The sequence below is a fragment of the Lycorma delicatula genome, chromosome 3 (genome assembly GCF_047948215.1).
Source record: "Lycorma delicatula isolate Av1 chromosome 3, ASM4794821v1, whole genome shotgun sequence".
In the NCBI taxonomy this organism is placed as follows: domain Eukaryota; kingdom Metazoa; phylum Arthropoda; class Insecta; order Hemiptera; family Fulgoridae; genus Lycorma; species Lycorma delicatula.
Window position 1 is genome coordinate 208397491 of NC_134457.1, and position 17194 is coordinate 208414684.

At 28.3% G+C, this 17194-nt stretch overlaps 1 protein-coding gene across 4 annotated transcripts in view; it reads right to left on the minus strand.

The window, feature by feature from the left end:
• Positions 1-531: 531 nt before the first annotated feature.
• Positions 532-17194, minus strand: part of LOC142322396 (uncharacterized) — a 42001-nt gene continuing 25338 nt past the window's right edge. For 3 of the 4 annotated variants that reach the window (XM_075361434.1, XM_075361435.1, XM_075361436.1), the window contains 4 exons: positions 14530-14636; positions 12806-12933; positions 8638-8915; positions 532-1696 (listed from right to left, as the gene is read on the minus strand). In XM_075361434.1, the coding sequence (XP_075217549.1) occupies positions 8904-8915; positions 12806-12933; positions 14530-14636 (247 nt within the window). In that variant the 3' untranslated portion in view covers positions 532-1696; positions 8638-8903. Of the gene's footprint in view, positions 1697-8637; positions 8916-12805; positions 12934-14529; positions 14637-16007; positions 16266-17194 lie in introns of those variants that run through there. The other variant, XM_075361437.1, reaches the window with a different exon arrangement.

Here is a 17194-nt window from a genome sequence, read left to right on the forward strand (position 1 = left end):
TATTCATCTACCTTAAACCATCTGTTCAAAATTAAATTCTCTACAAGTTTTGTTTAAAAGTTTTATGTGTATTACTCATTTAACAATTTATTGTACGTCAGCATACAAAACAAGGATTTTTACTCAAATTTATTAGTTTTCACCCCAGATTTATTAAAAACTACCAGATACGTTTCTGGGACCTTTTTTATTCAATTTTTCAGGTCAAAAACCTTAAGACATTACTAATTCTGCTGCTAAGTTAATGTCCTAAAAATTTCAATAAGACCATATTTCACCAGGGTAGCTGAAATGAAAGCGAACTCTTTTACTAGCTGTTACTCCCAAATGAAGCATTTTAGGACATATCTTTATATATCAGTTTTTTCCATTATTTTTATGATTAGAATAGGTTATGAAAGTTCCCAGAAAATTTGTTTATACAAAAACGTGTATGTATGTGTATATATATATATATTTGCTTTAAATTGTATCACAAAATTTTCTGTGATACCTGTATAAAACTGTAATATAAAACCATATAAAAAAATGTAATATAGAAAATATATATATAATTAACAGATTAAATTTGTATACAGCTTAAAAATATAATATAAAACATCTCCATGCCCAAGTGGTAGTATCTCTAATCAATAATTAAAAAAGATATAACTTTTAAACTATTCAATGATTTTAAATTTTATCACATACAAATTTTTAAAAGTTAATTTGCCAGTCATTCAATAATGTCAGTTTAAAAAAGAAATTACCAAGAAATTTCAAGGGGTGAAAGGGCTTTTTGTAACTGCTGATTTTTGTTAAGTGTTCCTTCTTAGTTGCAAATTCGATTATTACAAATTAAAATTTTGGTATTCTTCCAATCAGTGGTGTAATATATTTGATTTATAAAAATTACTTTGAAAGAATTTTCTGAAAGGTCTTGCTGTAAAAACCAATGAGTGAGTAATTATGCCTTATTTATTTATATAAATAGTTTGATTATTAAAAAATTAATAAATTATAATTTAATAGCTCATATAGAACAAACTGAAGCCCAAGTATGTAAACATATCAAAAGAGCACAGATGTTCATGCTCACTGCTATTGTGATTTCAGTATTCTTCAGGCTGATAATAATATTAAAAATAATCTTTCCAATAATATTAAAAATCATTATCAATGATACAGGAAAAACAGTACAAAATTTAATCTATAAATACTATCACATTTGTGAATCTACTATAATAATTCCTATTGTATTGCATTTGCTACCTTTTGCCACTCAAAGCAGCACAAAAGATCATTAAAAACTGCTTGACCCATGATCCCCAAATGTTAAAACCAAACATATTTAATGAGTACATTTATTAATATTTAGACATAACAAATAAATATTTTAAATTATAAAATATACAATAGAAGTCTTATTTTAAGAATAAAAAAATGAAAATTGTAAAAACGAAGTAAAAAGTCAGTCTAGTAATTCTATTTGCTCTGATTAATTAAAAAATTAGTTTAAAATAAAAATATTTCTTTAAAATGCCATTAATTTAAACTATACAAATTATATAATTAAATACAGAAGTAAACCTTATTTTACTAATAATAATAATAAAAAATATCTACAAATAATGTTCAAACTATAATCCTCAGGAAATTGAAATTTCGTGAAACATTTTCAAAATTGAATTGAAACTTCTTTTATGTTGTTGGTTACCTGAAATACAGAAAGAAAAAATAATAAATTCAGTATTGAAGGATAATACTTCATAATTGGTAATATTCCTTATACTCAATCCAAGTTTGACTCCTGCAACCAATTGGAAGCTGGACTGCCATGATAGCAGATTTAAAAAATGTTAGTTTAGACTAATTCACAGCACTAATTTTCCCAGCTTACTGCAATATTTTTGAGACTGTCGTACACTGAACCCCTATGACAAAAGTAAATGTTAACAGTGTACAAATCTGGTAAAAAAAAATATACGAAATATTACAGAAAAGTTGGTAAACAATGTACACTTGTCTCACAAACAGGTTAAATTTTATGATAAAAAGGACTTCTTTTTTCATTAAAAACCATATTGCGCATTCTTATTATGGTAAACACTGTTTTGTATCAATATATAACTTCAAAAATAATTTTGTTTTTTTAATACAAAATTATGTACAAGGTTTGATAAAAAAATATGCGAATTTTTTAATTTCCCAGGCAGTACAAGTGCAATTGTCACAATTGTTTTTTTGTGTTTTTACACTTGTCCGTAACATATATTTATATTGGTAGCAATAATGGATGCTTAGTTCATTGTTGGTCATCAGAAATGTTACATGTATTTTGGTATTGTTGGCGAGTTTTTAATGTGAAAAATGGGACAAAGAATTTGGATTAAGAATGCAATAAAGTGCAGCACTACATTAGAAGTGTTGAATGTTACTATTGGTGATTCTTGTATGAAAAAAAAACAAACGTTTTCAAGAGGGCTGTGAAGACGTTGAGAATGAAGAGTACCCTGGACATCCCAGCACAATAACAATCGATGACATGTCAAAAAAGTGAAGAAAATGATTATGGATTATCACTGAATCACTATCAGAGAGACTGCTGATATCGTCACATCACTTGGCTAATTTGTGCCATTTTTTTTTTTGCTCATTTGTTCAAGCAATTTTTTCAGATGTTTTGGGCTTGAAACATGTGGCAGCAAAATTTGTTCCAAAATTGTTGAATTTCGACCAAAAGCAGTGCCAAATGAACAGTATTCAGAAGCTGCTGAATGAAGTGAACAACATTCCAAAACTGCTCAAACAGGTCATAACTGGAGATGAAATCTGGGTGTATGGGTATGATCTCAAAACTAAGGCCCAATCATCCCAATGAAAGCTTCCTGAAAAGCCAAGACTGAAAAAAGCTTATCAAGTTCGACCAAAGTGATGTTCTGATCAGTGTTGTTTAATTTCAGTGGGTTAGTGTACCATGAGTTCTTGCCAGCAGGTTGAACAGTCAATAAGGAGTACTACCTGTAAGCTCTACTCTGTTTACACAGAACAATCCAAAGAAAACGCTTCGATTTTAGCGAAATAATTAATGGCAATTGCACCACAATTATGTACCTTCTAAAGAAAAATTACCTTCAATTAAGAAAAATATGATTCTAAATTTCTATAAATATATAAGTATAGATTGACTTATCTGTAATTGAACAAAGAAAAAAAAAATTATATATATTTATATAAATCCAAGTTTTATTTATGGTTGGCCTCTGTGGCACGAGTGGTAGCATCTTGGCCTTTCATCTGGAGGCCCTGGATTTGAATCCTGACCAGGCATAGCATTTTCATATGCTACTTGTCATTCATTTCATCCTCTGAAGCAATACATAACAGTGGTCCCAGAGGTTAAAAAAAAAGAAAAAAAAAGTTTTATTTATGATGAATGTCTATAAAACTAAAATTCTATTTTATTATCACAAAAGGGGTAATACATTGTAATAATGACCAAGTCTTCACAATTCAAAACATAAAAAAATACAACATTCAAATACCTCAACTCCTACAGTAACTTAAGTTTGTAACAATTATTTCTGACTAATGAAAATTTAAATATAATTCTTTCAATTTAAAAAAACAATGACTTCACTTTTACAAATTATTTTCAATGCTTGTATTGTGAGTTGTGTGGGATTTAGTGAGATGGACCTTCTTTGCTTAAATTTCTTTTATTTCATTCATTTTTTCCTTCTGCAATTCATTATTTTTTATTTGTTTGAGGAAATTTTTAATTTGCTATCAAAGTATTAGAAGTCCAAGGATGATGACAGAAGTGTTCTCTATGATTATTTTATCTTTGGTTAATGATACTATTTGTACCACTGAGATATGGCTTATTGATAAGGCTACGAAATCTGAATTGTTCCTGGGTTATAAATTTAATGTATTTAGGAAGTATTGTATGCTTAGAAATTAAAAGTGGATGAAGTAATAGCAATTTTAACTGCTTATAACAGTTTTATTCCAAAAGTTGCTATCAGTTAGAGCTGATAGGGAAAACTTATGTGGGTTAAATATCTCTGACTGTCAACTTTTTTAGTTGTATCAATTTTGCTGAATCACTGCTTGGTGAATACCTGTATGCTTTTACAGTGATTTTGAAGATTTCTACAATTCATCTAACTGTAAAGGAGATTTAATAATAACAAATGATCTTAATTTGTATATTTTTGGTTCAGTTGATGATCTCTTTTAAAGTGATGTTTCCTGTACAGCTTTGCTACATTTTTTTAACTGTTGTGGTTTTAGATCACAACATGTAGAAGATTTTAGATCACAATAATGTTAGTATTTCTAAAATTATTATATGGTATTAGAAATACTATTCATAATAAGACCTTAGATTTGGTAATTGGTAACATTGATATAATATGTCAAAAATTTGTCTATATAGTTGTTCATCATTCTGTTCTTTGTATCATTAATATAAAACGCTATTCTGCTTCTCATGATGCTCATTTCTCTTAAACTAATATCAATTTTGCTAAAGCAAATTGTATAACTTTTTATTGGTTTTCATCAAATTATACTTTATGTGAACCAAGTTAAATAGATTTAGTTGAGTCCTATTTTTATGAATTTTTTTACTTAATAATAAACTGGTTTATACCCAAAAGAAAATTTTGATTTCAAATTAAATGTCCTATCTGTTTCATCTGAACTATTATTATCAGAAAAAAATATAAATTTCAAATGACATTTAAAAAGTAGGCCAACACATTTTACTTAAAAGCCATTTTTATGTAAAAAAAATCAGCTTATAATAAAATGTTTTGAGTATTTTACACACTCAGTAATTTCATTTCCTCAAAAAGTATTAAAAATTCAGATTAACAAGTAACATTTGTATGTAAATAACATTGAAAACTTAATTTCCCTTGATATATCAGAAAACTTTTGATTTTTAAAATATAAAAGGACTATACTATTGATTTTGCAGTAAGGTTATTGAATGATTGGTGTAATGAGAGTTAATATAATGCCAATACTTTTGCAGAGTATTGTAGAGGAATTAACCAGTACCTTCTAAGCCATTATTGTAGGCTTTATCTTGATTACCTTCTTTTCTGATAATTCCATTTATCACAGAACATCCAGTGGAAAGTGACTATAAGTTGGTATCAAAGATTTGTTGGCTTTGACTTGATTCTGTCCAAGACATTTAAAGCATACAACTATCTTTATAAATCACTAATGTGTTTGTGTAATTCATAACTTTGTTCTGATATTTTTCCTGTAGAATGGAAAATTGCAAAAATTATTCTGTTATTCAAGAAGGGTGATATACAAGATATCAAGAATTATTATCGAGTTTCCATTCTTTCTACACCCATAAAAAATTTTTGAATAACTTTGTACAGGCTCATATTCTTCCATACAAAAAATAAAACTTCAATTCATCAATATGGTTTGTTTTTGGGTCATTCTAAAATGTCAAACATAAATAAACTTTTCTGAATATGTTTTGGATTTTTTTTAACTATGTTCACAAATCGATTTTATTCACACTTATTTCACAAAAGAGTTTGATAAAGTAGATCGTCAATTTTACTGTAGTCTGAGTTTTCTTATAAGCTGATATTTTAACCACTTATATTTAGTCTGTAGGACTCGATTTATCTTGTATTGAAGTTCATACTCTATTAAATTTACAGTATAGTCAGGTATGCTCCAGAGTTCTAACCTTCGACTAATGTTCTCTAATTTCATAAATGAAATTACTGAGTGTAAAATACTCAAAGATTTTATTACAAGCTAATGATTTAAAACTGTTTAGATGTATCTCTACATGTCAGGATGCTGTAAGACTCTAAATCAGCATTTCTCAACCTAGGGGGTCACAGTGATATGAGGGGGGGTTGTGAAATTAGCCTACAACCTTACACATAAACAATAATGAAGTCATTTTATAAGAAAAAATCATTTATTACAAGGGTTATTTTAGTCCGATCGGTCACGAAATTAAGACCTCAGTGAAAAAAAAATTTTTTTTGTAACAAGAACTTACATAGTTGCCACTCCGATTTAGGCATTTGTCGTAGTGTGGTATCAACTTTCCAATACCCTCGTCATGCCTGATGACAACATTCCTCTCTGCTTATTCTGAATTGCCCTTCATAGATGTTGAAGAGTCACGCAGTATGAGGCTGCAGTGATGGTCGTGCCACGTTGCATGAATTCCACCAAGAGAACTCCATTCTGGTCCCAGAACACAGTAGCCATACATTTTCTGTTGGAGAAGGTTCGCTTGAACTTCTTTGGTTTACTGGGAGAATGAGAATGCATCCACTGTTTGGATTATTTTTTTTGTTTCTTCAGTTTCAAAATGGACCCATGTCTCGTCCCCTGTGACAATTTTGTTCAAAAAATCTTCTTCTTCATTGTGGTAGTGCTGGAGAAACGTTAGGGAGGCGTCCACTCTCATTGCTTTGTGATAGTGGGACAGCATCTTGGAAACCCATCTCACACACAGTTTGCGGTACTGAAGTCTCTCACTCACAATAGTGTAGAGAGCTGACCTTGAAACGAATCACTCAATACAGAAATTGTGAACCGACGATTTTCTCGAATTGCCTCATCCACTTGCTCAACGAGATCATCGGTTGACACCCAATTCCTTCCCTGACCGCCTGCATCATGAACATCTGTACATCCTGCTTTAAAGTTCCTGCACCATTGTCGCACTTTGCTGTCACTAATTGAAGTTTCGCCGTACACATTACTTATTCGTCGATGAATTTCAGCTGCATTACACCCCTCAGCCTGAATTACCGCACGCACTTCACACTTGGCGGGAGATGCTATTGTTGCAGACATGTTTACGTGCTAGCTGCGTGTTCAGAACTAAACGAAGTGATGCAGCATGATTGAAGGCCACACTAGAGACGCTGCGCAACACATATGCGCAAAGGTTCATCCAATTTTTGCACGGGTTTTTATTTCGCGACTGATCGGACCTTGAAAATAAAAATAGCCCTCGTGCGTGTTCAGAACTAAACGAAGTGATGCAGCATGATTGAAGGCCATACTAGAGACGCTGCGCAACACATATGCGCAAAGGTTCATCCAATTTTTGCACGGGTTTTTATTTTGCGACTGATTGGACCTTGAAAAATAGCCCTCGTATAAACATTTTACTTACATTTATAAGTACAGATGAAAGAAAATAAACTAATGAGATGGTTATGTTTTTTTTTCATTTAAAAGTTTTTCCATACATGAAACTATGTTAGAAACACACAAAAGCAAATTGTTTTCAAGTGATAAAAGATAATTCCTACATTTAGTTTTTAGTGCAATGATAGACGAAAAAACCTTTTCACAAAGGTAAGATGTGGTGAAAGGGATTAATATTTTCAATGCTTTTGTGACTAAATTTTCATATTCACTTTATATATTCACATATTTACTTTAGCTCACGCAAATGCATCTTCATGCTATCCAAACTGTGGTGAATAATAGTGTCTTCTTAATCCAAATTTTTCTCAGTATAATTGGAAGTGAGTGGAAACATCAAAATCTTTACTTTAAAGGTGAAAACAGATGACCCTAAGAATTATAGAAGTTTGGAGGTATTCTACTTTTTGGAGAGGGTACTTTTCGGATAAAGTTTTAAAAACCTTATTTGAGAGGGAAACTGCTGGTATTCAAGGAAAAGCAGATAGATCTTAGAGCAGGGAGATCAACAACAGAACTTTTTGCTCATAAACTGCTGCTAGAAAAATGGATGCAAGTGGCAGAAGACTCATATTGCTTCAATAAACTTAGAAAAGGCATAAGACAATGTTCTCATAAATAATTTATGAAAGAAGTTAAGAGATTGGAGTAAATTAAAACTTCGTATATGCATGAAATTACATGAAGAAAACTCTTTAAGAGTAAAGATAGGGACTAGTTTGACAGAAGAGCTTACAGTGAATAAAGGATAAACAGGGAATGAAGGGAAAAAATATGGCAGTGGAGAATGTAGAAGATCGAGAGAAGTGGAAACTGGGTGCTGAGAAACGATGTTAGTTGTAGAAATCTACTAAAATAAAATAAAGGTTCTCTTCCATCAAACAGAAACAAGTTTTACAAATTAGTAATGTTTTGTTTCTTCAAGGGGTGTTTCTTCAATGTGCTTTGCTGATTTAAACTTTCTGTTTCAGCATTTCTTATACAGTTATGACACATAAAGCAGTATTATGTTCACTAGCTAGTTCCTGTGGTGAACAGAGTCAAGATATCACTTATAGAGCTGAAAATTTTTTGCAGTTTTTTTAGGCTTGGTACCTATAATTGGGCAACAGTAAGTATGTCTCAGTGAAAAAGGCAACAAAAACACTACATTTTTAACTTTCCTTATAAAAAGTCTGACACTGGAAGTTTATTTTAAGAATAGCTCTGCCAGTTTTGGGATGACGTATCTCAAATTATGAACAACCATGTTAGGTTATTCTATCTAACATTACTATCTTTATTAACTAACATTACTTAACTTTATTTAACAATATTCAGTGCAATTTGAAAAAAAAACTAAATCACTATAAATCAGTAGTCATGATAAATAATATTCAGTGAAATAAAACTTACACAGAAAGAGATGACCAAGTAAAGACTATTAATTACCTTTCTGAATGTCGCTTCTTTGGTAGCGTAGACAAGAGTACCTCGTAATGAATTTAGGCTAACATCACCAGTAAGCGGAAACATAGTGACAACAGGACAAAGCAAATCAGAAAAATGGTGAAGTAATACCAGCCTGCTTCGTAATAATGTGGGTGGTAATTCTCGTAAAACATCATATTCCAAAGGTACACGGAGTGGAAGACGACTTGATAATGGTTTATCCGTACTCCAGGCCAAAGTATGAGCAGAACCACAAGCAACTCTTGTTATTTTTTTCCCTTTACATTGAAAAATTAAAAAAAAAACAATAATACATGTATGTACTCATTAAATCACAAATATCATTTTAAATAATTAGAGACCATTATATTATATGCATTGGACCTAATAAATGATTTAATTTAGTTATGAATTAAAATAATTTTTCAATACTATTTTGATGAAGAAAAGCTCTTTTAGACAATATTCATAATTATGATCAAGACACAATCTTATTTTTACAAAAGAAAATATCTTATTTATAGGTAAAAACAATAATTTGAATAGTTGATGTCACATTCAACAAACCAGATCTTATAGATTAGTAATATAAGTGCAATTATTACTGTACACTGTTGGCTTCTTCTATTACCTAATAAATATAGGTCAATACCTCTAAAAAAAGGAAACCTTATTCCGAAACCTAATCTAAAAATATAGTAAACATTTATACAAATGAGACTAAAATATACCACACTACTTTGTTAAGAGTATATTTACTTTTTCTGCAAGCAGTTCAACTATTTATCATTGATTCCAAAAAAGTGATACAGTCAAGTAAAGTTTCAATTTAACTGAAAAAAGAATGGTTTAGAGATACTGTTATGATATTTTTAAACTCATTTAAAATAACTTATTACAATTAACATCAAAATAAATTTTCAGTATTTATAGGAACTTGCATCAAGAAATTGATTATAATAATATTTTTTTTTAATAATATTAATTAAATGATATTCTGAAATGAGAGATTGAGATAAGGTCATAAACAATTTAAAAAAAAAAGAAGATATTAAAGAAGAAATCTAAAACAGTACAGAAATTTGGTTCACAACATATTTTTAAAACAGGAAGAAAAAGTATAAAATTAGAGACAATACAAAGGGTAAAAACAGTTTTGTAGCTGACCAAATTCTAGTATCAACTACACAACTGCCCTTGATTAGAGTATTCTGCAATAAAATGTTTGGATTTACATTGCCACATAGGGAAAAGTATTTAATAAAACTGGACAATAACATTACAGGAAATGTTATTTTATTGTTCCAATGTAAAATGTTGCCTATTCTACTATGAAAAATAAACTAACTTGAGAAATTTTTTTATTTTATTTAAATCAAAGTTAGAGAATAGAGTGTAATAGTAATATAATAAACTGAAATAATGTAAATTGGACTAAAATTTAAGAAGCGTGTAACAGATCCTTGATATCATTATTTTGTATAAGTGTACAGATGCATCTTGTTTTATATGTGATCAGAAAATAATTAATTATCACTTAAATTTAAAATATATAAAATCTTTTACTGAGATTTCAATAATTAGTTTTAAAGGATTATAGAAGTTATAAAATATTTAATGAACTTAAAATAGAAAAAGATTATATTATGAACGTACAAAAGTACAACACTTATAAACAGTTGCTATTTCATTATAGCCACATTTGAAAATAAAGTACATATATTATATCAGTTACAAATGAAAATGTTTAAAGACAGTCCATAATCATAAATAAAATAAGAGACATCGATTTAAACAGAATAAAAATTGTTCAAACCAATGTGGTTACTCTATTAAATATAATGATTACACTAAAGGAAAACTGAAGTTTAGATCACATCAACATAAGATAAATTATAAATATAAAAACAAATTATAAGATAAAAATAAATGTTTTAAAGTCCAAATACTTATTTAAATGCAAAAAAATAACAATAAATTGAACCAAAAAAAAGAATAAGATATGAAAATAAAGGATTAAACATAGTTTGCTGTATTTAATTAAATCAAGTAATGAGTGACCAATCATTCCTTTAATGTAGGAAAATTACTATTCAAGCCCCTCCCCCTCCCCTCCTAGACTGCATTTAAATATTTTCGTTGAAGGACAAAATTTTCTTTATTTATTTTTTATTTTTATCTGATGTAATTTTGGAATTTTGTACAGGCTGACAATGCGGGATCCTGTGAAAGTTGATTTTTGGTATTAGTTTTTTTAGGTTCTGTTACTGTGTTTGGTTATTTTGTTGTTATATAAATAGTAAATTTATTTGTGATTTTGTTGTTACATAAATAGTATATTTATATATAGAGCCTATGACACTTCTGGTAATGTAAGGATTCCAATGCAAGGTCATATATATAAACTGGTTCAGCCACTCAGCTGCTACGGTCGAACAAAAATACATACATACATACATACATACATGTATACATAAAAAATACATATAAAAAATTACTACAAAATAAGCTACAATTCAAATGGCACTTATGAAAATTATTCTGAACACATACTTATGTACAAGTTAAAACAGAATAAAGAAAGATTTTATTTTTAATTTGTATTATTAAAAAATTCATCAACAGAATAATATTGTTTTTGTGAAAGTAAATTTTTTAATTGTATAAATTGGTTGGAAGATTTTTCAAATGGTTTGGCAATTTATTAAAAATGACAACGTAATAAGAACTTTTCTCTTAAGCTGATGTATAGCGTTGAATTTCACAAAAACAACAATCTTCTTAGCAAAAATTGCACATTTATAAATCTAAACACAAAGGTAAGTTATTGTATTTAAACATAGGTCAACACGATTCATAGTTATGAGCACAAGATAATGATCTGACAGCCCATTTTTGAAACTTAAAAATGCATTCAGGTTTCTTTGAGAGCCCCAAGAGATGACATTATAATTTATATGAGAATATATGTGGGTATAATAAATATTTAATAACGATAAGTTTAGTGTTTTATTAGGGTGCTAAAAAGCAAATTAGTATCTCTTGATTCTGTTTAAATAAAATCAATTTGACCCCCAATAACTTGTAATTAAATAAAACACTTCAATCTAATAAAAATGGCATTGGAATGGTAATGACATTGGAATCAACCTGAAAATCTTATTTGAATAAGATAAAAATAATTTTTATTTCTTTACAAAATCTTATTAATCATATATATTGTTAATATGAAATTTTGACAAATTTACAAAATACTAAGAATTAACTGGTATAAATACCAGCTCCAATAGAAACCTGGATCTACTATTATATGAATTCTTGTTCAAAAATATAAAATTCTCCAAGCAAATAATACTTTCCCCATCTTACTTCAGTGAATGACACTATTTTTATTTAATTTACTATCATTAAATAATTTAATATTAATTAATCAACTCTATGGAAAGAAGAAAGTGTGTTCACTAACAGAATCAACATGAGTAATAAAAATAAGCTAATTTTTATGAAATAAAAATTTAGTACTGAGGATGATCATTTATGTGAAATACTCTTATTATTTTTAAAATCTCTTAATACACTGAAGCGACAAGAAAACAATGACAAAAACATCAGTAAAGATATTGGCCCATCATTTCTAGTATGGAGATCATATACTTTCCTTAACCCTTTGGACTCCAACAAAATTTTTCTTACGTGTCCGCATGGCTCGTATGGTCTGCACTCACTTGTCATACCAATGACAGCACACACCCTAAACAAATTGGACCCTATTGGCAGAACACCATGGACTGCAATGCAGGACACAGGAGTGCAAAGGATTAAGTCAATTACCACCCAAACAGAAAACTTCTTTCAAATGATAATCACACAACAAATCATCACCACGAACAATAATGGCAAACATCTAAAAAAAAAAATATTTTGCTGGTAAAGTTACATTGCTCACATATAAAAAATTCAAACAGTGAAATAAACAATTATTAAGGTTCAACAATAAAAAAAATAAAATATAATCATAATTTAAAGAAACGGATTGGTAATTTGAATAAGGGAATAGAATAGTTTGAACAGCTACTCCCATTTATGCGATACAAATCTTAGAAATTAGTTTAAAATAAGTTACACCATAATTACAATTTAAATCTAATAAAACAAGTTATGTCTTTACCTGTAGGGCAACAACAAGGCGTGGTTTTTGAATAGCATTTGTTGATCCATCTCCAAGTTGGCCTTCATCATTGTCTCCCCAAGTAAACACTTCACCTTGTTCACTACATGCGACACAGTGTAATGAACCTATATAAAATACTAAGATATAATCTACTTCAAACAATGATCATTATTTTTATTTCTAGAACACATATAAGCAACAATTTGCCATTTTTAATGTAGAAAATGCAGGCTAAGACCAACTTCAATCTATTGAAACAACCATAGGCCTACAAATATTTTTTTCATATAAAAAGTATAAGTTTCCTTTTCAGTTAATATTTTTACCATTAGACAAAAGTAATAAATTATTTGATGGACTAGAAGTAATTAAAAAAATTTACTTTAAATAGCTGACATAAGAAATTAGTAAACTATCCAAGAAATGCTCTGTTCAGAGAATGATTTCTGTGACAATTTAACTATTAACCGTGTTATTATTGCACTACCAAAAAATAAAACAGAATAGAGTAAAAGGTTTATCTCAATAAATACTGAACAACAATGACTATATAAACCAAATGTAATTTTCAAAAAATAAATTATATATAATACCAATATATCAATATATAATACCAATAATTAAGGTAAAGAATTATATTTCTATAAGTAGGTACACTAAATAAAGAAATGTATCTTATTTATTTTTAGTATTTTTATATCTTTTCAAAACTGGACTGCTTTTTTATACAATGATCTATTAGATGTTTAAAGATACCTAACATGGTAGAGTTTATTATATTTTTTATAATTAGAAATAACAACAGAAAAATAAGAACAGTAGAAAAAATACTTAATTTAAAAATATAGTAACTGTCATTAATAAACCACCAAAATGATTTTGAACAAGATAAGCTTATTAAATAAAATCTTATTAAATTTAAGTTTATATTTAAACTTATTAAATTGGTTGTAATCAATTATACTACTAAATAATATTTTGCATGTCATTGGTTTGATATTGTTGTGTGTTATTGGTGTGAGATAGCACACAGAGTTTTACTGATACAATTTATTTATTCTAGGATAACTTACTATTAACAAAATAAGTAAATTATAAATTAAAAATACAATTCTGATTTTACTGTGAACTTCACAACAGCTAATTAAAATGAATACAAAGTTAACAAGAGATAGACACTTTGAATGCTTTCACACACCAAGTCAAATGACCATACATTTATCACAGTGTACCAAAGTTTGCTGGTACTCCAGGCCTAGGGGTTGACCTGTACTAACAGCCGCCAATCTATCTTTTATTTGTTCAAGCATTTCAAGCTGTTTCTATTGTCCGAACCCTATACACTATTTTAGGAAGAATTCTGTGTTGTTGTTTCTGGATTTTTCTTTTTCAATCTATTAGTCTCCTTATGTTCTTCATTTTCTCTTTCTTTCTTATTCTGGTACTTTCTATTACTAATAGCTTCTACCATTACAATATGTTTGTAAGATAATTGATTTACTTTAGAAATAAATATGGTGAGGATAAACGTTTCAAATATTTGGCAGAATAGTGAAAATTTATAATGAAGAGATTTTTTGTATAATTACAATAGAAAAATGATTAAAAAATCTATAAGAAGTAAATAAATAATGTAGAACAGGGTGAAGGGATCTAACTGATGATGCTTTTCATGAAAAGCATCATGAAAGTAACATTCATGAAAACATTAAAATGTATACCTGTAGCAATGCTGATTATCTTTTTGCCTTGCAAAGCAGCAACCTTACGGAGTCTTCTTACGTGATCATCTGAACCATGTCCCAATCTGTGATAATCTCCTTTTCCCCTACGGAAAATTTTTTTAAATATCAAAAAATTGAAGGAATATTTTTCTAAGTGAAGAACTAGACAGCTTATTATCCCCCAGACAACATGATCAATAAAATACAACACTGTTCTCAACTATGAAAAAATAAAACTTTTAGAAATGAGCATGGAGAATAACAAAACCAATATTCAAAATATACAACACAAAAATAAAGTACTTTTTAAATGTGTAAACAGTAATGAACTGGATGCGTTCAAATACCATTGCATACCACAATGCATGCACTACCCTGCAAGTAAATTTTAAGAGTTGTAAAGACATCCAGTAATGAGAAAATTTTTGAAGTTAAATGTTAATGAAAGTGAAATACTTATCACTAATTAAACTTAAATAATAAGATCTAATTAAATTTAAATAATAAGATGTTAACTGGAAAAGATTAAAAAATGAAAATGGAATTTATAAAAATCAAAATTTAATAACAAAATAAATCTGAAAATTAATTTGGAAATTCAATATCCAAGTAAGATACTTATAAAATTGTAGTCATCATTATAGTACAGATAATCTACTTAATCAAAATGGCTTTTAAGTTTTGAAGCATTTAACCATTTTGGATAATCTCAACTTCTAATTTTAGGTATAGTTCCCTATTTTACACTGTTATACATTAATCCTAGTAGAATTGTTTATCCCTAATTATTTGGTAACTGTTTATCCCTAATTATTTTCTTTTGTTTTAATCTTAAAATTACTACCAAAACAGATTTTAACATCTATGTAAAAATAACTATATAAAGTACTGCTTTATAATAAAATAATTACATCTTCATGAAGAATAAACGTACTAACAGAACAATCTCTTTTTACAAATCAGTGCAATGTCAGAGTTTTTCTGTTACATAGGAATTTAAATTTACATTCCATATATAGGCGGCAAATTCAAAATAGACCTTAATTTAAAAACAAGCATCATATATAGCAATGAAAAGCACTAAGTAATATTTAAAGGTTGTGATGTTTGATTCAGCTTTCTAATAGGATGCACAGAAACATACTGAAACATGCATGTGCATCAGCATGTTCTTTTTAAATATAATACACACATTTAGAAACAGCAATCAGTTATTAACTATCAATGCATTAGCTCAAAATAATTTTTCTAGTTTCCTAGTTTTCTGATGCTAGTGATATGAATTTGAACCATTTAAATAACACTAAACAGAATATTGTAAAACGTTAAATCTGTTTTCAAATATCCTGGAAAGATATATTTTTTATGTATGTTTTCAAATTTAAAAAAGTAATTTCATGATTACTTTTGCTATGACCAAATAAGTCACAGCATCTTAATCTTTAATATTTTCTGATAAAAAGCTAAATACTTACATTAGTTCGATAAACTACTTTAATAGCATTCACTTTTTTCATTATATTAATTTAAAAGTTGTGTAAAATGAAACGTCCTTTAGTGTTATAACCAGCATTTTTCAGCACATCAATTTTTATGGCACTTTTCACAAGCTATTATTATTTTCACAAGCTGATTAATACCTACACTTATCTTCAGACTGTAAATTATAATCAGAAAAAGGCCGATTAAAATACTCTGACTTTAATTTTGGATGGAACTTTTCTATAGAATATTAAGGTTAAACACAGACCACTCATTCTTAAAAAATCTACTAATTTCTTGATCTCCTTCACCTGTCCAATTTCTTAATGGGTTCATCTTTTTTCCCATTTATAAAAGAATCGAGTTGACATTTTTTTTAAATTTCTTATCTTTAGACAGTATATTTTATGCATGTTTTTGATCTATCCTCATTTTTCTTACACTCGCCATCTCATAATAAGGATTCATACAATACACTGGAAGTCGTTTCAATACCTTCGTACTTATGTTTAATTATGTTTGCAGTTCTTATGCTTATTTAATTTACATTATTTACTTCGTTTTACATTTTGTTGTATTTTCTTTCATAATAATTAGCATAATTATAAATATCCAGTTTTGTCTTCTTCTTTTTCTTGACTGTATCACTCTATGGGCACTATCTGGATTAATCTGCATATAACTGACACATTGACATAATAATTATTTTTTCTTTTGTAAATAGAATACAATCAATTTCATTTTCTGATTCACTATTTGTGCTTTCAAAGTTAATATTTTCTAGAATTATTCATTTTGAAGAAAGTACTGATTTCTCTTACAAGAAACCTAGTGTTATTTTTTAGTGTAAGTGTCTGACTTCCAACCCAAGCTTCCTTATACAGTTGTAGTTTGAATTAATTTTATTATTTGCATTAACTTCAAAATTGCCAATTATGTTGAATTCTAAATTAGATGGGTTTGAATAGTCTGTTAAAGAGTTTATTTTAACTTTACTACTTCATTATCTTCACAAGTAAGAATATAAAATTGTATTTTTTACTTGACAGTTTCTTCTTTTGACTGTAAATGTTACTAATTTTTGGAAAGAAAGATAAAGTGATGCAGTTTTACTTTAATTTCTGCCATTATAAAGTCAGATTTTTTTAAAATGGGTCAAATTTTTAAAATGTTATTACTT